The 22,500-nt window shown below is 44.2% G+C and overlaps 2 protein-coding genes across 3 annotated transcripts in view; one reads left to right on the top strand and one right to left on the bottom strand.

Annotated features, from left to right (window-relative positions):
* tppp3 (tubulin polymerization-promoting protein family member 3) overlaps positions 1–1,410 on the top strand; it is an 8,219-nt gene extending 6,809 nt beyond the window's left edge. Inside the window, exons 3-4 of one of the 2 annotated variants that reach the window (XM_028583611.1) lie at positions 1–73; positions 1,115–1,410. The exon at positions 1–73 is cut by the window's left edge and continues 81 nt beyond it. In XM_028583611.1, coding sequence (XP_028439412.1) covers positions 1–73; positions 1,115–1,306 — 265 coding nt within the window. In that variant the 3' untranslated portion in view covers positions 1,307–1,410. Of the gene's footprint in view, positions 74–1,111 lie in introns of both variants that reach the window. The other variant, XM_028583603.1, reaches the window with a different exon arrangement.
* A 4,941-nt stretch (positions 1,411–6,351) lies between these two features.
* The window catches only part of LOC114557622 (transient receptor potential cation channel subfamily M member 1), a 53,529-nt gene continuing 37,380 nt past the window's right edge, over positions 6,352–22,500 (bottom strand). The window contains exons 17-26 of the mRNA XM_028581225.1: positions 17,992–18,129; positions 15,954–16,082; positions 15,013–15,264; positions 13,921–14,095; positions 12,385–12,405; positions 11,577–11,721; positions 10,509–10,714; positions 9,833–9,965; positions 8,550–9,103; positions 6,352–6,785 (exon numbers count right to left, since the gene is read on the bottom strand). Coding sequence (XP_028437026.1) covers positions 6,352–6,785; positions 8,550–9,103; positions 9,833–9,965; positions 10,509–10,714; positions 11,577–11,721; positions 12,385–12,405; positions 13,921–14,095; positions 15,013–15,264; positions 15,954–16,082; positions 17,992–18,129 — 2,187 coding nt within the window. The remainder of the gene's footprint in view (positions 6,786–8,549; positions 9,104–9,832; positions 9,966–10,508; positions 10,715–11,576; positions 11,722–12,384; positions 12,406–13,920; positions 14,096–15,012; positions 15,265–15,953; positions 16,083–17,991; positions 18,130–22,500) is intronic.

Genomic DNA, 22,500 nt, shown 5'->3' with positions numbered 1-22,500 from the left:
AAGCAAAGAGGACGCGCTGGCGTCCATCTTTAAACTGGTGGACGGACGAGGACCGAGCAACGTGGGAGTCACGGTGAGACACACACACAGAAACACACAGACACACACTGACACAAACACACACAGAAACACAAACAGTTCTGCATACACCTGACCTGTCCTGTATGTCCTCTCTCTGTGTCCTCTGACCTGTCCTGTATGTCCTCTCTCTGTGTCCTCTGACCTGTCCTGTATGTGCTCTCTGTGTGTCCTCTGACCTGTCCTGTATGTCCTCTCTCTCTGTGTCCTCTGACCTGTCCTGTATGTCCTCTCTCTGTGTCCTCTGACCTGTCCTGTATGTCCTCTCTCTCTGTGTCCTCTGACCTGTCCTGTATGTCCTCTCTCTCTGTATCCTCTGACCTGTCCTGTATGTCCTCTCTCTCTGTGTCCTCTGACCTGTCATGTATGTCCTCTCTCTGTGTCCTCTGACCTGTCATGTATGTCCTCTCTCTCTGTGTCCTCTGACCTGTCCTGTATGTCCTCTCTCTGTGTCCTCTGACCTGTCCTGTATGTCCTCTCTCTCTGTGTCCTCTGACCTGTCCTGTATGTCCTCTCTCTGTGTCCTCTGACCTGTCCTGTATGTCCTCTCTCTCTGTGTCCTCTGACCTGTCCTGTATGTCCTCTCTCTCTGTGTCCTCTGACCTGTCCTGTATGTGCTCTCTGTGTGTCCTCTGACCTGTCCTGTATGTCCTCTCTCTCTGTCCTCTGACCTGTCCTGTATGTCCTCTCTCTCTGTGTCCTCTGACCTGTCCTGTATGTCCTCTCTCTCTGTGTCCTCTGACCTGTCCTGTATGTCCTCTCTCTCTGTGTCCTCTGACCTGTCCTGTATGTCCTCTCTCTGTGTCCTCTGACCTGTCCTGTATGTCCTCTCTCTGTGTCCTCTGACCTGTCCTGTATGTCCTCTCTCTGTGTCCTCTGACCTGTCCTGTATGTCCTCTCTCTCTGTGTCCTCTGACCTGTCCTGTATGTCCTCTCTCTGTGTCCTCTGACCTGTCCTGTATGTCCTCTCTCTGTGTCCTCTGACCTGTCCTGTATGTCCTCTCTGTGCTCCCGGTCTTCTTGTCTCCATCAGAAGGTGGCGAAGGCGGCGGCGTTGGAGCGCCTGACCGATGCGTCCCGGTACACCGGGTCTCACCGGGAACGCTTCGACGAGAGCGGCCGGGGCAAAGGTCGCGAGGGCCGCGAGGACACGGTGGAGCACACCGGCTACGTTGGCGCCTACCGGGACGCCGGCACCTACGACCACAAGACCAAGCCCGAGAAATAACCAGAACCTGCAGCAACTAGTCCGGACCAAACCCAGAGGGGGGTGTGTGTGTGTGTGTGTGTGTGTGTGTGTGTGTGTGTGTGTGTGTGTGTGTGTGTGTGTGTGTGTGTGTGTGTGTGTGTGTGTGTGTGTGTGTGTGAGAGTGTTTCTATGTTTTTGTCATGTTTTGTCTGTTGCTTTTCTTAAAGTTTTTCTTTCAATTTTTCTTGTGCATGTGTGTGTATGTGTCTGTGTGTGTGTGTCTGTGTGTGTGTGTGTGTGTGTGTGTGTGTGTGTGTGTGTGTGTGTGTGTGTGTGTGTGTGTGTGTGTGTGTGTGTGTGTGTGTGTGTGTGTGTGTGTGTGTGTAATGTAACATTTAACAGCCATGTTCTTATTTTAAGATGAATGTTTAAACTGGACTGGAAGTTACTTTATTAAAATAATAAAATCTTAAACAGCTGTTTGTGTTTCTCTCTCTGAGTCTGGTTCCTCCGGGCCGACCCGCGGTAATATGGGCGGCACAGCCAAAGCTTGGGGCGCCGGCACTCAAACGGTGAAAAAATTAAGTCAATTAAGAAAAAAAACAGCCAAAAATGTCAAAAAAAAACAAGTTGAATAAAACGCCAAAAACCACCAAGAAATCACAACAAAAACAGCTGGAATCTGAATTAACGACTTTATGATGATAAACTAGTTTTTGTCCCTTGTTTTATTTTAACATTGTTGTCTTAATTTCTTTTATTTAGAGAAAAACCCTAATACTGTGAGAATAATAATCAGAATATTAGTCAGGGAGGAAAAGAAGAAATGTGAAGGAAACAGTTCAGCAAGTCATGATTCTTTTATTTCTCAGAAGAAAAGTTTGTGCATAGAGGTAGATCTCATTCATTCATTCATTCATTCATTCATTCATTCCCTTTAATTCTGTCAGTTTCATGTTAGTGTATCTGTGTGCGTGTGTCTGTGTGTGTGTGTCTGTGTGTAAATCTTCTCGTATTGATGCTGAATAATAAAAACATAATATATATCATAAAAACATCAAATAACGCATTAAGGTTTTATAATAAATATAATCTTTGAGACAACATTCAGTTTTTATTTCTACACGGATAAAAAAGTAATTTTTTCAGATGTGAAAAGCTGCAATAACTTCATATAGAAGTTATACATCAAAATAAAAACTGATATACTTTAATGTCTCTACTCTACAAACCCTCCTGAACATAACGTCTATATAACTTATCAATACATCATCACAATTCATTCACAACAAACAGGAAACACATTAAAAACACTTTGATTAGTTCAAGTTTGAATCGGTCGAGTTAACCTGGACTTTACTGTCTGTGTGTGTGTGTGTGTGTCTGTCTGTCTGTCTGTCTGTCTGTGTGTGTGTTTCACTACCACCATTGATTTATATGACATCAAGGGGCGGTAACCCACGAACACCGTGGTGGACAACGGTGGTCAGGGAAGCCGTCCGACTGAAGAAGGAGTCTTTCCGGGATATGTTATCCCGGAGGACTCCGGAGGCAGTTGCAGGGTACCGAAGGGCCCGAAGGGCTGCAGCCTCTGCCGTGAAAGAGGCAAAGCAGCGGGTGTGGGAGAAGTTTGGAGAAGACATGGAGAAGGACTTTCGGTCGGCACCAAAGTGCTTCTGGAAAACTGTTCGCCACCTCAGGAGGGGGGGAACCATCCAAGCTGTGTACAGTAAGGATGGGACACTGTTGACCTCAACTGAGGAGGTAATAGGGCGGTGGAAGGAGCACTTTGCAGAACTCCTGAATCCGACTAATCGCCCTCTATGGTAGAGGCAGAGCTGGAGGATAATGGGGGATTGTCGTCGATTTCCCAGGCGGAAGTCACTGATGTAGTCAAACAACTACACAGTGGCAAAGCCCCGGGGATTGATGAGATCCGTCCAGAAATGCTCAAGGCTCTGGGTGTGGAGGGGCTGTCCTGGTTGACACGCCTTTTCAACATTGCGTGGAAGTCTGGGACGGTGCCAAAGGAGTGGCAGACTGGGGTGGTGGTTCCCCTTTTTAAAAGGGGGACCAGAGGGTGTGTGCCAATTATAGGGGTATCACACTTCTCAGCCTCCCTGGTAAAGTCTACTCCAAGGTGCTGGAAAGGAGGGTTCGGCCAATAGTCGAACCTCGGGTTGAGGAGGAACAATGCGGATTCCGTCCTGGTCGTGGAACAACGGACCAGCTCTTCACTCTCAAGGATCCTGGAGGGAGCCTGGGAGTATGCCCAACCGGTCTACATGTGTTTTGTGGATTTGGAGAAGGCGTATGACCGGGTCCCCGGGAGATACTGTGGGAGGTGCTGCGGGAGTATGGGGTGAGGGGTCTCTTCTCAGGGCCATCCAATCTCTGTACAACCAAAGCGAGAGCTGTGTCCGGGTTCTCGGTAGTAAGTCGGACTCTTTTCAGGTGAGGGTTGGCCTCCGCCAGGGCTGCGCTTTGTCACCAATCCTGTTTGTAGTATTTATGGACAGGATATCGAGGCGTAGTCGGGGTGGGGAGGGTTGCAGTTTGGTGGGCTGGGGATCTCATCGCTGCTCTTTGCAGATGATGTGGTCCTGATGGCATCATCGGCCTGCGACCTTCAGCACTCACTGGATCGGTTCGCAACCGAGTGTGAAGCGGTTGGGATGAGGATCAGCACCTCTAAATCTGAGGCCATGGTTCTCAGCAGGAAACCGATGGAATGCCTTCTCCAGGTAGGGAATGAGTCCTTACCCCAAGTGAAGGAGTTCAAGTATCTTGGGGTTGTGTTCGCGAGTGAGGGGACAATGGAGCGGGAGATTGGTCGGAGAATCGGGCGCAGCGGGTGCGGTATTGCATTCAATCTATCGCACCGTTGTGACGAAAAAGAGAAACTTAGCCAGAAGGCAAAGCTCTCGATCTACCGGTCAGTTTTCGTTCCTACCCTCACCTATGGTCATGAAGGCTGGGTCATGACCGAAAGAACGAGATCCAGGGTACAAGCGGCTGAAATGGGTTTCCTCAGGAGGGTGGCTGGCGTCTCCCTTAGAGATAGGGTGAGAAGCTCACTCATCCGTGAGGAGCTCGGGAGTAGAGCCGCTGCTCCTTTGCGTCGAAAGGAGCCAGTTGAGGTGGTTCGGGCATCTGGTAAGGATGCCCCCTGGGCGCCTCCCTAGGGAGGTGTTCCAGGCACGTCCAGCTGGGAGGAGGCCTCGGGGAAGACCCAGGACTAGGTGGAGGGATTATATCTCCAACCTGGCCTGGGAACGCCTCGGGATCCCCCAGTCGGAGCTGGTTAATGTTGCTCGGGAAAGGGAAGTTTGGGGTCCCCTGCTGGAGCTGCTCCCCCCGCGACCCGACACCGGATAAGCGGACGAAGATAGATGGATGGATGGATGGATATATATAATTTATTTAAGATAAACAAAGCAGTAATTATTAACTAGAAAATTCCACAGGAAATTTTGACAGTGTGCGTACTACTTGGTGCACATCCGAATAACACACAACAGTTAATCTGCTGTTTGACACTTCTACGTCTCCATGATAGGAGGAGGAGTTTGTTAACAGGTAACAAAACAGGGAACCATCTGCATCCTTCCAGATATCGTTTTTCATAGTTTCTATCGGCAGTTGGTATGAACAGATTCAAAAGTTTAAGTCCGGTGGATTCCATGATTACATGTCTGCGACCGGCACAACATTTCCTACATTTTGTGTGAAGAGTGTATGAAGAGTGAAAACTGTAGGGGAGAGAGTAATTTGTTTGGAAAGATTTCAGAGGATCGTACTGCAGCTCCCCCGTCGGTCCTCCCCTCTAACTATGAACATTCTGTTACCATACACACACACTGGAAAATCTGAAACCGTCTGAAAACTGGACGATACATAAACTGTGATTTGGTAGAAACCGTGCTTGATATCAGAATGGCCATTCAGCCCAATAAAGGCCAAAGTCTTGTCTTCGGTTTAAACTTTTAATTATTTTTCTACATTAAAGTATGGCAATACAGTCTGGCCCCAAAGAGGGTTTGTTTTGAGCGATGTTAAGCTATTTTTCCGAAGTTTTCCCATTAAAGTCTATGGGAAATTTTGATATCATGACCGCGCGCGGCAAATCTCCTACAAAAGTCATAGCACACCAGTCCCGGTCATTACACATGGTTTGATGTATTTTGTGTGCATGTGTTGGCAACGCTCCGTGACTAGTGAATGTGAAAATGTGGCGGAATAAGTATGCAGGATAATAGTCATTCTGCCGATTGCTGCTATTGCAGCACATCGGCATACTGAATTATTAAAATAAGAGGAGAGACTGTTGAAGGATAATCACAGAAGACCGTTTACATGTTTCTGTTTACATACTATAAAACTGAATAAAACTCCCAGAATTCAGAGAAAGTAGTGAACTGATCCTTAGGTTCTACTAGTGAAGAGGGAACCGTCCACCTCATGGTTGTCACTATTTGGTTGAAAGAAACATAGAAACCTTTCGAATGGGTCAGATGAGATGTTGAGAGAAACAGGAGATGGTCTGAATATAATAATACAAGCAGAGCAGCCCGACCTGTCATTTCCATAACCATAAAACACGGAGGAGGCGGCGATAAAAAGATAGTCTTATGAATGACCGCGTGCTTCCTGTTGGAGTGACGGTGAGCTCTGTATGGTTTCCTTTCTCGCATAACGTGGTTGTGAAGCGCAGGGCCGGTCCCGGCTCAGGCAGGATAGGCAAAGGCTCGGCAGTCACAACAAGTAAGGAAGATAATAAGAAACAACATTGAAAACAAGTGACAAAGAAGTCGACATCTACGGGAGAACAATGGCCAAAAACCTTAAAAAATGTGACAAGAACAGCTGAAAGCTCACAGAGGGGACCGGATCAGTTTTCTCTGGTGAAGCCACATTCTCCTCCTCAGCAACTTTAAAAGCACATTTTCCTGTTTCTCCACATGTTTTTTTTGTCTCATGTTTTTATCACTTTTTCAGACTTTCTTGACGTTGTTTTCACCGTTGTGACTTTATTTGGCGTCCCCTCCTTGAGGAGCGAGGAGAAGTGGGACCCTGTCAGGTGACTAATGTTCAGGATCGGCTGGTCGGAGTTCTGTGACGCTGCCGGCTGAGCGCCGCGTCTCCTCTCTCTCCTTTGCCTTCCTCGGGTTGGCGTTCAGACTCTTGGAGCGCAGTGTCGGGTACTTCCTGTCCTCGTCCGATGGCTCCTTCTCCTGCTGTTCCCCGCCGGGCGGCGTTGACGCTCCTTCCTCCGCTTCCTGTCTGGGAGACCTGTGGGCGGAGCTGAGGCTCGGAGACGATAAATACTGCGTGACCTTCGCCCTCTCCAGAGGGAAGGACGCCGTTGCCTCCAGACGGGCTTTCTCGGCAGCGTGCATCACATCGGGTTTGCGTTCGGTGTCGCACGGCGAGATCAGGATGTCCACGCCGGACAGAGACCGCGTCCTCTCCGTCCGACCTCGCACCTCCAGAGTCAAACCGAACTCCTTCACATCACCTGGAAACAGGAAACAGGAAACAGGGAGGTTCATGTTTACATTAGGAACTGTCCCCCAACAAGTCAGTTTAAAGGACTTTCTACTGCGCCATCAAAAGACAGATTCATCAGATCACTGATCTGTTGTTTAATAACAAACCACAGATTAATCTTAGATTTATAATCCACAACCAGACATCTACAGCACAATTTATCTAACACATAACATACACACAGCAATAAATAGAATACAGTAAAAAGAGTATGTTGCACCTCCCTAAAAGGCCTAATAATAATAAATAAATGAAAGTACTGCACAGTATTTCACATATATTCCTCCTCCAGTCAAACCCCGCCCCACATCTTATTTATTTATTAATATAATGGACTCCTTGTTATGTTTTTGTCGCCTTTTTTTAAAAGAGAAAACAGTGTTGAGAAACACTGTTGTAGTCGGACATCTTTAGATTTAAGTTTTATCTTACAGCTGTTTGAGTGTCTGCTCTAGCTTTTCCAACGTTTTAGAGACAGATATGGAGATAATAACGGTCTAAATCAGGGGTCTTCAACAGTTTTTAAACCAAGGACCCCTTAACTGAAAGAAAGACAGACCCCCTACTATATATATTGAATAAAATTAAGTTGCTTAATAAACTGGGCCTAAAATAACATTTAGGGCGGACTAAAGCCTTTATTCATACCTTTGTAGTGCGTAGAATACTAAGCTCTTAAAATAATAATTGTTGGCATGATTTTATAAATCATGTTTTAATGTTAAACATAAATATGGCATAGTGGATCCTTAGGATGAACTGTAACTGTGTATGGCCTTAGTGACTACCTCACTTATAGGCCAGTAAGCCTATCATCAGTGGGGATTTCTATTTGTTAATAATATTTGGATTCATGTTTGGGGTTAAGATATATGAAAAAAAACTTAAGCGGAAAGATGGATGGATGGATGGATGGAATTTAAGATATATGAAAAAACTTTCAAAAATTTATAATTTGGAGAAAACACGTTTTCTCTTCTGTTTTTTTGTCGCATTATTTGACTTCTTTTGTTGCTTTTTCCAACTTTTTGGGCTTTCTGGCCTTTATTGATAGGACAGATTAAGACAGCAAAGGGCCGCAGGTCAGACTTGAACGTGCGACCCTTTGCTACGGCAAGGACTGAGCCTCTGTACGATGCACAACCAGGTGAGCTACCAGTGCGCCCCGGCTGGAAACCATTTTTGGAACATTACATTCACAAATGTACAGGGCTGGTCCTGGATCAGGGGTGGTCTTGGATCATGGGTGGCCCTGGATCAGGGGTGACCCTGGATCAGGAGTGGCCCTGGATCGGGGTGGCCCTGGATCAGGGGTGACCCTGGATCAGGGGTGACCCTGGATCAGGAGTGGCCCTGGATCTTAGGTGGTCGTGGATCTTGGGTGGTCGTGGATCAGGGGTGGCCCTGGATCAGGGGTGGCCCTGGATCGGGGTGGCCCTGGATCAGGGGTGACCATGGATCAGGGGTGACCCTGGATCAGGAGTGGCCCTGGATCTTGGGTGGTCGTGGATCAGGGGTGAGCAAAATTCTTTTGATATCGTTTTGTCAGGTCGGTCTGGAGATGGTATTTACCAAGTTTCGTGCAGATCAGCCGCACGGCCTAGGACGAGTTCCAAACTGTAGGTTTATGATAAAATTGCTTTAAAAACAACTTTTTTTGTAGCTTTCATCCATTTTTATACCTTGGAAAAAAACGTTTTTGTCCCTTTTTCCTCATTTTAAACCGTCCTACCTGTTGTGTTTCCAGCCGCTCTCTCTGGACTCAGCGGTAGCTTCCTCTCGGTTCTCTCTGGACTCAGTGGTATCTTCCTCTCGGTTCTCTCTGGACTCAGTGGTATCTTCCTCTCGGTTCTCTCTGGACTCTGCGGTAGCTTCCTCTCGGTTCTCTCTGGACTCAGTGGTATCTTCCTGTCGGTTCCTTCTGGACTCTGCGGTAGCTTCCTGTTGGTTCTCTCTGGACTCTGCGGTAGCTTCCTGTTGGTTCCCTCCACGTCTCCAGCCACGGAGCTGCGGTCGTCGTGCTCCAGCTGGTACCGGTAAAGGCTGTAGCCGTCGGCGCTGCTGAGGCTGCCGTGCCGCAGCAGAGCCGACGGCTCGCACACAGACGAGCATCTGGAGCGGACCAGCTCGGCGCGGTCCACGCCGGCCAGTTTCTCCAGAGCCGTCGCCATCCGGCCGGAGAAATCCTCCAGCTGAGCCAGACGCAGATCAACTGTCTGCAGAGACGCCTTCATCGAGTGCTCGCGCTCGTTCACTTCCTCCAGACGCATGAACATGTTCTCCACCCTGAAACACACAGAGGAACAGGTAAGGTAAGGACAGTCTCATCTACAGGGCTATAGACATGTTGTCTACCCTGAAACACACAGAGGAACAGGTAAGGTAAGGACAGTCTCATCTACAGGGCTATAGACATGTTGTCTACCCTGAAACACACAGAGGAACAGGTAAGGTAAGGACAGTCTCATCTACAGGGCTATAGACATGTTGTCTACCCTGAAACACACAGAGGAACAGGTAAGGTAAGGACAGTCTCATCTACAGGGATCTAGACATGTTGTCTACCCTGAAACACACAGAGGAACAGGTAAGGACAATCTCATCTACAGGGATCTAGACATGTTGTATGATATTCTACGAAATTACCTACAAAAAGCATCAAAAACAAGAAAAAACATTGGAAAAAGTGAACAAAATGTTGGAAAAAGCTTAGAAATGTCACATAAAAGCTCCTACTGATAACATGAACATGTTCTCCACCCTGAAACAAAACGTTTGCACATTTCTTATAATATCCTACGAAATTACATCAAAACAAAGCACAAAAAATGTATCAATCATACCGTAAAAACATAACAAAAACTTTGAAAACAGCGATTAAAAGAGACTGTATAATATAATACGTACATATAAATGTATGAACATTAATATAAATGTATGAATGTGAATATAAATGTATGAACGTGAATATAAATGTATAACCGTTAATATGAATGTATAAGGAGTATGTTTGACCTCTCAGATGTGACTCTGATTCTCTCGTTGTTGGACGACTGTTTCTCGTCTTCTTTCTCTCTGAAGTATTCCTCGACACACTGCTCCTCAAACTCATGAAGACTCTTCAGCTCCTCTGCACTCAGAACTAGCTCTGAAACACACAATAACAAACTATATCTCTATATATACTATATACTATATATACTATATCTAATATCTGAGGAAGCATTGATCAGTTAGTGAAGCAGATCTTACAAAGTGGTATCTAACGTCAACATTAGTTATAAATGTTATGAAACATTAATGAAAAATAATGAATAACGATCTTACGTAAGGGCTCTCACGGTCTCCCTATAACACATAGTTACATATATATATATATATATATATATATATATATATCTTACGTAGGCACTAGAGGGTGACAATTTTCGTGTCACGGTATTCCCGCGGGAGTCCCGCGGTACGGGAGTCAATTTCACTATAACATGATATAGACGGATAAAGCATAGAAATCAATGGGATTGGGATGGAGCCGAAGATTATATTAAAATCTCTCTCTCTCTCTCTCTCTCTCTCTCTATATATATATATATATATATATATATATATATATATATATATATATGATAGCTCGCGTAGGTGCCTCTCACGGTCTCCCTATAATATATAATATATATATATAATTTCTTACGTAGGCGCCTCTCGCGGTCGTTGCCGTCTCCGTCTGTCCGGCGCCTACGGCAGCGACAGCAGATTCTTCTCAGCACGATGTAGATGTGCGGGAAGATGATGAGCGGCGGCGGCAGGATGGGACGGTCGTGGAACGTCATGATCAGCTGATAGCGCTGGAACTTCCACACCTGGTTGGAGATGGACTTCACCTCGAAGAACGTGTTGCTATGGAGATGAAAAAGGAAAGAAATCGTCCAGCATGGAGCGAGAACGCTGTAATGTAACCCTACAGGACTAATGTCCTGTAGATTGAATTGAATTGAATGTTCAGCAGCAGTTAGAGTCCAATAAAAGTTCTGTTGTTGCTGCTGAAAGACTCACATTATTATTCTAAGTGTCTGACAACATTATGGGATGGATCCCTACAGACATAACCTTTAACCTTTTAGTTAAAGAGTAAGATCCTTTTAGTTTAACATGAAACAGCCCCGAAATCACCATCTCCAAACCCACCAGACTCCATGTAAATAATCAGGACTTTTAGCGTGTATAAAGCCAGCATATCTCCACCAGACTCCATGTAAATAATCAGGACTTTTAGCGTGTATAAAGCCAGCATATCTCCACCAGACTCCATGTAAATAATCAGGACTTTTAGCGTGTATAGAGCCAGCATATCTCCACCAGACTCCATGTAAATAATCAGGATTTTTAGTATGTATAGAGCCAGCATATCTCCACATGTAAATGGGTGAATTAAGGGTTTATTTCAACCAAACCAGAGTGGTGATTGTTGGAACAGTGGAAAGATGAACCAAGACGGCTTTTGGTAGTTTTATTTAGTTTCTGTCCACTTTGAATGGAGTGTGTTTTACGATGATAAAAGTACTGATTATTTACATGGAGTCTAGCGGGTTTAGCAACCGTTAGGGTGAGTTTAGTCTGTTTTCTGAAATGTGAGGTGGGAGATACTGACTTTGGAGATGTTTTAGATATTTTTGTTTTTTGGGTCAGTTTGTAGGTTTTTGTTACTGACTTGGAGACAGGTCGGGGTTAGTATGTAGATGTTTCTCTGTGTGTTACTGACTTGAAGACAGCGATGAGCAGGTTGACCAGCAAGATGTTGGCGACCAACAGGTAGCACGCCATGATGGCGGGCGTGAGCCAGGCGCCGGGGATACACGGAGGAAGCTTCTTCCCATCCTCATCGTACATGTTGTCTCCACACGGAGCTGACACACAAATTAACATGCTCAGTATCAGCAGATGTATTATTGTACTATTATTATATTATATTATATTATTATAACCCTGGAGAGTTTCTTTGGATGAGTGATTAATCAACAATATTTGGTTACACTTTACTTGAAGGTATCAACATAATCATGACAGGACACTGTCATGAACTGTCATAAACATTTATGACTTATGTCATTAAATGTTTTGTTTTGTCATGACAAGTTGACATTAATGAAAGTGACATTACCAGAAGGTGTCTTGGTCATGACAAGTTGACATTATGTCATCCTGTTTAATGTCAAGTTGTCTTAATAATAATACGGACAACTTCTGGTAATGTCACTTTGATTAATGTCAAGTTGTCATAATCAAGACAACCCAAACAATGTCAACTTGTCATGACAAAAACAAATGACACTTAATGATAAAAGTTATAAATGTTTATGACTTGTTTATAACATTTATGACACGTTCATGACAGTGTCATGTCACGATTATGTCGATACCTTCAAAGTGTTACCTAATATTTATTTCCTTTACATTAATAAAGACATTTGCACTATAAATTGATGCAGAAACATTCACCAGAAAGCAGGAAATGAAGTGTTTTTTGTCCCAGACCCCCACCAATATTAAAGTTAAACCTCTGTACTTACGATTGATTTCCATCGCGTAAACTGTCCGTCAACAGTCAGAGAGAAACAGAATAGAGAAAATAATCAATAATCAATAACAGAAACATCAACAGATTTTTCAAGAAAACAAGAAAAAAAAGTTGATTTACAAAACAAATTATCTTTAGGAGAAACTCTGTAAACTCAGCGTTAATTTGGACTAACTAACATCAAGACAAAATCTATAAAGGATCAAGTTTCAAGTTAATGAATGATCATTAAATGTTTGTTGGTTTTGAGCCGAGGAAACATTTCTTTTGAAAGAAAGCGACAAAACTAGCCTGGGAAAACCCTGACGAACTTCCGGCAAATCTGAGATTTGCTCTGCAAGTCAGTCTGGCCAAGAGCCCATTCAAACCCATTTCTAATGTTTCCAAATCGAGGCACCAATCACAACCGTTGAAGCGGGCTTTACACCAATCACAACCGTTGAGGAGGGCTCTACACCAATCACAACCGTTGAGGAGGGCTCTACACCAATCACAACCGTTGAGGAGGGCTCTACACCAATCACAACCGTTGAGGCGGGCTCTACACCAATCACAACCGTTGAGGCGGGCTTTACACGATGACAATAGAACCCAGATCGTTGGTCTGATTGGTTGAAGGACTCTCCAATTGCGCCCAGAGGCTTTTGAGCGTCATCCGTTGGTGACGCCCCTTTGGAAATGGGCTGTGAATGAACCTTCCCCAGACCCCCTCTCAGTTACAGCTGAGAAGGGTGTCAACCAGGCTATGATTAAAATGGAAAAGCAGCACAACATTCAAACGGGATCAAAAAGTTGCACGGTGGACACAGGAAGGGGCGGGACTGACACAGAGGAAGGGGCGGGACTTACACACAGGAATGAAGGGGCAGATTTCTTTGTTTTTTTTCACTTTGTTGTTGCTTTTTTCAACTTTTTAGCTATTTTGTTTTCCATTTTGTCGCTTTTTTGTCAAGGTTGCATTTTAAATCTTTTCAACCTTTTTTTTGTTTTTCCCCAAATATTCTGGGTGAGGAGAGAAAAAACCCTGAGAAAAACTAGCACAGGAAAGGGCGGGGTTTAGGAAAACAGAGGGACTGATGGACTAAAGGTCTTACTATGAACTCTAGTGTCAGGGTCTATGGAACATTGGTGAAAAATCAGGAAACCAAAGGAAATGAACCAAAGGAAATGAAAGGAAAGGAACCAAAGGAAAGGAAAGGAACCAAAGGAAAGGAAAGAAAAGGAAGGTCTAAAGGTCTTACTATGAACTCTAGTGTCAGGGTCTATGGAACATTGGTGAAAAATCAGGAAACCAAAGGAAATGAACCAAAGGAAAGGAACCAAAGGAAATGAAAGGAAAGGAACCAAAGGAAAGGAAAGGAAAGGAAGGTCTAAAGGTCTTACTATGAACTCTAGTGTCAGGGTCTATGGAGTCGGTGAACAATCAGGAAACCAAAGGAGAGGAACCAAAGGAAAGGAAAGGAACCAAAGGAAAGGAACCAAAGGACAGAGGAAGTGCCGGGAGTCTTACTATGAACGCTAGTCTTACGGTCTATGGAGTCGGCGAACACCTCTCCGTAGATCATCCAGTACGGCATGTAGAAGATGTTTCTGGCCAGCCGCCAGGTCGGCTCCTCGTCAGGGTGCAAGATGGCCTGCCGCGCCACGCCGAAACTCATCAGCACCACCAGCATGATGACCACGAAGTACAGCATGTCGATCATCTGCAGGAGACAGTTCACACATTAATCACTCGGTTACAACCGGCATATAAATGGAGTTATAACTGGAGTATAACTGCCGTATAATTTGGATTTATAACTGGAGCTGAACCCTACTGCTTCCTGTTGAACCCTGCTGCTTCCTGCTGCTTCCTGTTGAACCCTGCTGCTTCCTGCTGCTTCCTGCTGAACCTTGCTGCTTCCTGTTGAACCCTGCTGCTTCCTGCTGCTTCCTGCTGAACCCTGCTGCTTCCTGCTGAATCCTGCTGCTTCCTGCTGAACCCTGCTGCTTCCTGCTGAATCCTGCTGCTTCCTGCTGAACCCTGCTCCTTCCTGCTGAATCCTGCTGCTTCCTGCTGAACCCTGCTGCTTCCTGCTGAATCCTGCTGCTTCCTGCTGAACCCTGCTCCTTCCTGCTGAATCCTGCTGCTTCCTGCTGAACCATGCTGCTTCCTGCTGAACCCTGCTGCTTCCTGCTGAACCATGCTGCTTCCTGCTGAACCTTGCAGCTTCCTGCTACGTCCATCCATGCTCTGCTGGGCCACGCTACATCCTGTAATGCACTGCAGCGCCCTGATATGACATGAACTACTACAACTACCATTTGAAGTCACTGTTCCATTATTAATTTAACTATTATCGCCACTGTTCATCACACCCCCAACCGGCCCGTCAGACACCTCCTACCAAGAGCCTGGGTCTGTCCGAGGTTTCTTCCCAAGAGGGAGTTTTTCCTCGGCACTGTCGCACTGCTTGCTCTTGAGGGAATTACTGGAATTGTTGGGTCTTTATAAATTATAGAGTGTGGTCTAGACCTACTCTATCTGTAAAGTGTCTCGAGATAACTCTTGTTAGGATTTGATACTATAAATAAAATTGAATTTAATTTAACTGGTTTATATTTGGAAGTGTGGACGTACCATCTTGCCGATCATCATGACGTAGGGGCCCAGGTACTTGTTGACTCCGAAGATGTCGAGCACGCGGATGTACCAGAAGATGATGTCGACGCAGTAGATGACGCGTCCGTAGCCGAGCGACGGCTCGCTCTGCAGCCGCAGCAGCAGACCCAGCAGGAAGACGGAGATGGCCGCCAGGTCCGTGATGTTCCAGTAATCCTCCAGCCACACGTTGATCTTCTGCTTCAGCTTCCCCGGCTCCGACATCAGAATCTGCAACCAATCACAGCTCAGTTACTGGCAATAACCACAAGGTTTTAGGAAAGGATGAAACACCAACAAAAGTCTATATTAGATTACCCAAACCACCCGTTTCACTCCGAGTTAGTAATACTCCCCTCAGGTCGCAGATTTAGAGTACCTCGGTTCAAGACCAATAGGGGTAAAAACTCCTTTGTCCCATGTGCAATAACTCAGCTTAATTTGCACATGTAATATAGTACTTGTTTTGTTAGAGATTGTTCCAGTAGTGATACATGGTGTTTTGTGTATTACATACAGGAAACCTTTTTTGTACCCATGTCTTTGTATTGTTGCCTCTATTCATATGTTGCTTGAATTTGTTTCTTTTTGTACCTTTCACTCCTGACTGCATATCAAGTTTCCCATTTGGGATATTAAAGTGACTGAACTGAACTGAAGTGGCAAAAAAGAGTTGAAAGTAGTCGAGAAATAAGCAACAAAAATGTTGAATGTAACATTGACAAAAAAGGCAATAACAAAGTGAAAAATTGCTACAGTAATTCATGGGAATCGACAACAAAAATGTCAAAAAAATGACAAAGAAAGAGACTAAAACATTATAAAAAGGCCTTGGAAATGAGTTGGAAAAAAAAGGCAAAATATTCGGAGAGAAAAAGCGTCAACAACAAGGCTGGGTTCAGGTGCGTCTCCGTGGTTACCTGTCGGACTTTCTCCAGGCCCAGAGTGATGATGTAAGAGATGACGATCCACTCCTGCAGCGACGGCCATCGCTCCATCTTCACCAGGATTATGTAGTTATACAAGGCCAGGTACACCAGGTAGGAGATCTACACACACACAGACCCACACACACACACACACACACACACACAGAGACATACACACACACACACACACATACACACACACACATACACACATAGACACACACACACATACACACACACACACACACACACACACACGGAGACACACACACACACACACACACACACACAGAGACACATACACACAGAGGGTTAGGTTTCTGACAGTATATAGACATATAGAGGTCTTGGATTAGGGTTAGGGGTTAGGTTTCTGACAGCATATACATATAGAGGTCTTGGGTTAGGGTTAGGGGTTAGGTTTCTGACAGTATATAGACATATAGAGGTCTTGGATTAGGGTTATGGGGGTTAGGTTTCTGACAGCATATACATATAGAGGTCTTGGGTTAGGGTTAGGGGGGTTAGGTTTCTGACAGCATATACATATAGAGGTCTTGTGTTAGGGTTAGGGGGTTAGGTTTCTGACAGTATATAGACATATAGAGGTCTTGGATTAGGGTTAGGGGGGTTAGGTTTCTGACAGCATATACATATAGAGGTCTTGGGTTAGGGTTAGGGGGGTTAGGTTTCTGACAGTATATAGACATATAGAGGTCTTGCATTAGGGTTAGGGGGGTTAGGTTTCTGACAGCATATACATATAGAGGTCTTGGGTTAGGTTTAGGGGGGTTAGGTTTCTGACAGTATATAGATATAGAGATCTTGGGTTGGGGTTAGGGGGGTTAGGTTTCTGACAGTATATAGATATAGAGATCTTGGGTTAGGGTTAGGGGGGTTAGGTTTCTGACAGCATATAGTGTTACGACCCCACCTCTGCAGTGCAGGGGAGGTTCCTCCTACAGGGAGAGGGTCGTTAGTGATTGGAGCCACCTGGGCTCAGGGTATTTAAGCTGCTTCTAACCACTCTGTTTTCTCACTCTGCTCCTCCAGGTATGATCCTGTTATTTTTGTTCCTTTATAGTTTTATTTAGTTTCCACTCAGTCATTTACACACATACAGATTCACTCACCCATGCACTTTACAGACACCTTACATTGTGACATTCTCACACCTCATTCCTTTTTCTTTGTTTAAAGTTAATAGTTTTTGATTTATAATAAAATACTTGTTGTTGGTGTCCACTTATTTTTTAGCCACAGGCTGTGAGCCGGTTTGTGACAATAGATATAGAGATCTTGGATTAGGGTTAGGGGGGTTAGGTTTCTGACAGTATATAGACATATAGAGATCTTGGATTAGGGTTAGGGGGGTTAGGTTTCTGACAGTATATAGACATATAGAGATCTTGGATTAGGGTTAGGAGGGTTAGGTTTCTGACAGTATATAGACATATAGAGATCTTGGATTAGGGTTAGGGGGGTTAGGTTTCTGACAGTATATAGACATATAGAGATCTTGGATTAGGGTTAGGGGTTAGGTTTCTGACAGTATATAGACATATAGAGATCTTGGATTAGGGTTAGGGGGGTTAGGTTTCTGACAGTATATAGACATATAGAGATCTTGGATTAGGGTTAGGGGGGTTAGGTTTCTGACAGTATATAGATATAGAAATCTTGGGTTAGGGTTAGGGGGGTTAGGTTTCTGACAGTATATAGATATATTGGGTTAGGGTTCTTGGGTTTCTGACAGTATATAGACATATAGAGGGGTTAGGGTTTCTGACAGTATATAGATATAGAGATCCTGGGTTAGGGTTAGGGGGGTTAGGTTTCTGACAGTATATAGACATATAGATATCTTGGGTTAGGGTTAGGGTGGTTAGGTTTCTGACAGTATATAGATATAGAGATCTTGGGTTAGGGTTAGGGGGGTTAGGTTTTCTGACAGTATATAGATATAGAGATCTTGGGTTAGGTTTAGGGGGGTTAGGTTTCTGACAGTATATAGATATAGAGTTCTTGCCGTGTTGAACCAGAACTTGGTGAACGGAGCGTTGTAGAACTCGTAGATCTTCTTCCCAATGGGAGTCCTCTTCTTCTTCTTCTGCTCTTCTTCTTCGTCTCCTTTCTTTGACGTGGTGTCCACGTTGGAGGTGCCGTCCTGAAACAAACTCCTCATCACTCAAACTGCTGAAAACTAACAACGAAGATAACAAAATGAAAAAAAGTTATTAAAAAAGACAGATTCCTGGAATCTTAATCCCCTCTGAGTGCAAACTAACACTGAGAGCGTTATGCGTAACATTTAGATATTAATGAAAGGTGCAATAGGTAAGCCTTATAAAACTACCTTTCTATCATATTTGCTGAAACTGACCCTATGTTCCAGTAGAACTATTTAAAATCCAGCTCCTCTGGCACCACCTGTAGTGGGATTTGCAAAAATCCACCGCTCCCTATTCAGATGCACCAATCAGGGCCGGGGAGGGGTGTCTAACTGCGTGTCAATCACTGCTCATGCACACGCATTATGCTCGTTGCAGATGAGCCAGGTCTGCACAGAATCGATCACTGGCGATCGCCACCCAATGCATGCTGGGTAGATTTGTGTCCGACTTGATCCCGACTTGCTCTGACATCATGCACACGTGGGCAACGATGACCTCACAAGATCACGGCAGTCGCAGGTTTGAGACCCAGGCAGCAGAGTTGGTTTTCACCGACTGCAAAACCCAGGCAGACCCAGAGGCATGCTGGGAAATGCTGGCCTCTCAGCTGATCTAACAGCTGATTGGTTCAGAATCTACTTAACATGATGACGTTTTATATAAAACGACAGGCGAGGAGCACTTCAACTCTAACGAGCCTATTCATTCTCCCTTTTGGGGGGAGGGGCTTAGGAGAACGTTTGGGCTTTAGCAGAAAGGGGGGAGGGACTGAGAAGTTGTCAATATAAACCCTGGAGCTTCACAATCCTACCTACAGCCCCTTTAAGCCTATCAGCTCCACACTAATCTCTCTGTATTTCTCAGTATGACTATGGTCAGAAGATTGTGTCGTCCGGCGCCTACCTAGTGAAGATGATTTCCTCTTCTGAGTCCATCATGTTTTTTTAATCCTCCTTGTCTACTTGGTTACTAGCAACTGTGTGTGTGTGGGGTGGGGAGGCTTGTATCATGTGGATGCACCGACAGTGTTGTTGTCATTAATTAGAATTCCTCCTGAGGGAGACAGAAACTACACATTCAGGACCCTATTTTACCGATCTAAGTGCGCGGTGTGAGGCGCCTGGAGCAGGTGTGTTTAGGGCGTGTCTAAATCCACTTTTCCTAGTCTGACGGCTGATAAAAGGGTCTGTGTGCCGGGCTCATGGTCCTAAAGGGTTGTTCTTAGTGTCTTCATTAATCAGAGGTGTGTTTAGGGAACATGGTCCTAAAGGGTTGTTCTTAGTGTCTTCATTAATCAGAGGTGTGTTTAGGGAACATGGTTCTAAAGGGTTGTTCTTAGTGTCTTCATTAATCAGAGGTGTGTTTAGGGAACATGGTCCTAAAGGGTTGTTCTTAGTGTCTTCATTAATCAGAGGTGTGTTTAGGGAACATGGTTCTAAAGGGTTGTTCTTAGTGTCTTCATTAATCAGAGGTGTGTTTAGGGAACATGGTTCTAAAGGGTTGTTCTTAGTGTCTTCATTAATCAGAGGTGTGTTTAGGGAACATGGTCCTAAAGGGTTGTTCTTAGTGTCTTCATTAATCAGAGGTGTGTTTAGGGAACATGGTTCCTAAAGGGTTGTTCTTAGTGTCTTCATTAATCAGAGGTGTGTTTAGGGAACATGGTTCTAAAGGGTTGTTCTTAGTGTCTTCATTAATCAGAGGTGTGTTTAGGGAACATGGTCCTAAAGGGTTGTTCTTAGTGTCTTCATTAATCAGAGGTGTGTTTAGGGAACATGGTCCTAAAGGGTTGTTCTTAGTGTCTTCATTAATCAGAGGTGTGTTTAGGGAACATGGTTCTAAAGGGTTGTTCTTAGTGTCTTCATTAATCAGAGGTGTGTTTAGGGAACATGGTTCTAAAGGGTTGTTCTTAGTGTCTTCATTAATCAGAGGTGTGTTTAGGGAACATGGTCCTAAAGGGTTGTTCTTAGTGTCTTCATTAATCAGAGGTGTGTTTAGGGAACATGGTTCTAAAGGGTTGTTCTTAGTGTCTTCATAAATCAGAGGTGTGTTTAGGGAACATGGTTCTAAAGGGTTGTTCTTAGTGTCTTCATTAATCAGAGGTGTGTTTAGGGCTCATGGTCCTAAAGGGTTGTTCTTAGTGTCTTCATTAATCAGAGGTGTGTTTAGGGAACATGGTTCTAAAGGGTTGTTCTTAGTGTCTTCATTAATCAGAGGTGTGTTTAGGGAACATGGTTCTAAAGGGTTGTTCTTAGTGTCTTCATTAATCAGAGGTGTGTTTAGGGCTCATGGTTCTAAAGGGTTGTTCTTAGTGTCTTCATTAATCAGAGGTGTGTTTAGGGCTCATGGTTCTAAAGGGTTGTTCTTAGTGTCTTCATTAATCAGAGGTGTGTTTAGGAACATGGTTCTAAAGGGTTGTTCTTAGTGTCTTCATTAATCAGAGGTGTGTTTAGGGAACATGGTTCTAAAGGGTTGTTCTTAGTGTCTTCATTAATCAGAGGTGTGTTTAGGGTACATGGTTCTAAAGGGTTGTTCTTAGTGTCTTCATTAATCAGAGGTGTGTTTAGGGAACATGGTTCTAAAGGGTTGTTCTTAGTGTCTTCATTAATCAGAGGTGTGTTTAGGGTACATGGTTCTAAAGGGTTGTTCTTAGTGTCTTCATTAATCAGAGGTGTGTTTAGGAACATGGTTCTAAAGGGTTGTTCTTAGTGTCTTCATTAATCAGAGGTGTGTTTAGGGAACATGGTTCTAAAGGGTTGTTCTTAGTGTCTTCATTAATCAGAGGTGTGTTTAGGGAACATGGTCCTAAAGGGTTGTTCTTAGTGTCTTCATTAATCAGAGGTGTGTTTAGGGAACATGGTTCTAAAGGGTTGTTCTTAGTGTCTTCATTAATCAGAGGTGTGTTTAGGGAACATGGTTCTAAAGGGTTGTTCTTAGTGTCTTCATTAATCAGAGGTGTGTTTAGGGAACATGGTCCTAAAGGGTTGTTCTTAGTGTCTTCATTAATCAGAGGTGTGTTTAGGGAACATGGTTCTAAAGGGTTGTTCTTAGTGTCTTCATTAATCAGAGGTGTGTTTAGGGAACATGGTCCTAAAGGGTTGTTCTTAGTGTCTTCATTAATCAGAGGTGTGTTTAGGGAACATGGTCCTAAAGGGTTGTTCTTAGTGTCTTCATTAATCAGAGGTGTGTTTAGGGAACATGGTTCTAAAGGGTTGTTCTTAGTGTCTTCATTAATCAGAGGTGTGTTTAGGGAACATGGTTCTAAAGGGTTGTTCTTAGTGTCTTCATTAATCAGAGGTGTGTTTAGGGAACATGGTCCTAAAGGGTTGTTCTTAGTGTCTTCATTAATCAGAGGTGTGTTTAGGGAACATGGTCCTAAAGGGTTGTTCTTAGTGTCTTCATTAATCAGAGGTGTGTTTAGGGAACATGGTCCTAAAGGGTTGTTCTTAGTGTCTTCATTAATCAGAGGTGTGTTTAGGGAACATGGTCCTAAAGGGTTGTTCTTAGTGTCTTCATTAATCAGAGGTGTGTTTAGGGAACATGGTCCTAAAGGGTTGTTCTTAGTGTCTTCATTAATCAGAGGTGTGTTTAGGGAACATGGTCCTAAAGGGTTGTTCTTAGTGTCTTCATTAATCAGAGGTGTGTTTAGGGAACATGGTTCTAAAGGGTTGTTCTTAGTGTCTTCATTAATCAGAGGTGTGTTTAGGGAACATGGTCCTAAAGGGTTGTTCTTAGTGTCTTCATTAATCAGAGGTGTGTTTAGGGAACATGGTTCTAAAGGGTTGTTCTTAGTGTCTTCATTAATCAGAGGTGTGTTTAGGGCTCATGGTCCTAAAGGGTTGTTCTTAGTGTCATCATTAATCAGAGGTGTGTTTAGGGAACATGGTCCTAAAGGGTTGTTCTTAGTGTCTTCATTAATCAGTGGTGTGTTTAGGGAACATGGTCCTAAAGGGTTGTTCTTAGTGTCTTCATTAATCAGAGGTGTGTTTAGGGCTCATGGTTCTAAAGGGTTGTTCTTAGTGTCTTCATTAATCAGAGGTGTGTTTAGGGAACATGGTCCTAAAGGGTTGTTCTTAGTGTCTTCATTAATCAGAGGTGTGTTTAGGGAACATGGTCCTAAAGGGTTGTTCTTAGTGTCTTCATTAATCAGAGGTGTGTTTAGGGCTCATGGTTCTAAAGGGTTGTTCTTAGTGTCTTCATTAATCAGAGGTGTGTTTAGGGAACATGGTTCTAAAGGGTTGTTCTTAGTGTCTTCATTAATCAGAGGTGTGTTTAGGGAACATGGTTCTAAAGGGTTGTTCTTAGTGTCTTCATTAATCAGAGGTGTGTTTAGGGCGTAATATGTGATCAACCAATCAGAGATCATC

This window comes from Perca flavescens, chromosome 1, assembly GCF_004354835.1.
Source record: "Perca flavescens isolate YP-PL-M2 chromosome 1, PFLA_1.0, whole genome shotgun sequence".
In the NCBI taxonomy this organism is placed as follows: Eukaryota; Metazoa; Chordata; class Actinopteri; order Perciformes; family Percidae; genus Perca; species Perca flavescens.
The sequence above is the reverse complement of the archived record's forward strand: the minus strand, read 5'-3'. Positions and strand labels throughout refer to the sequence as shown.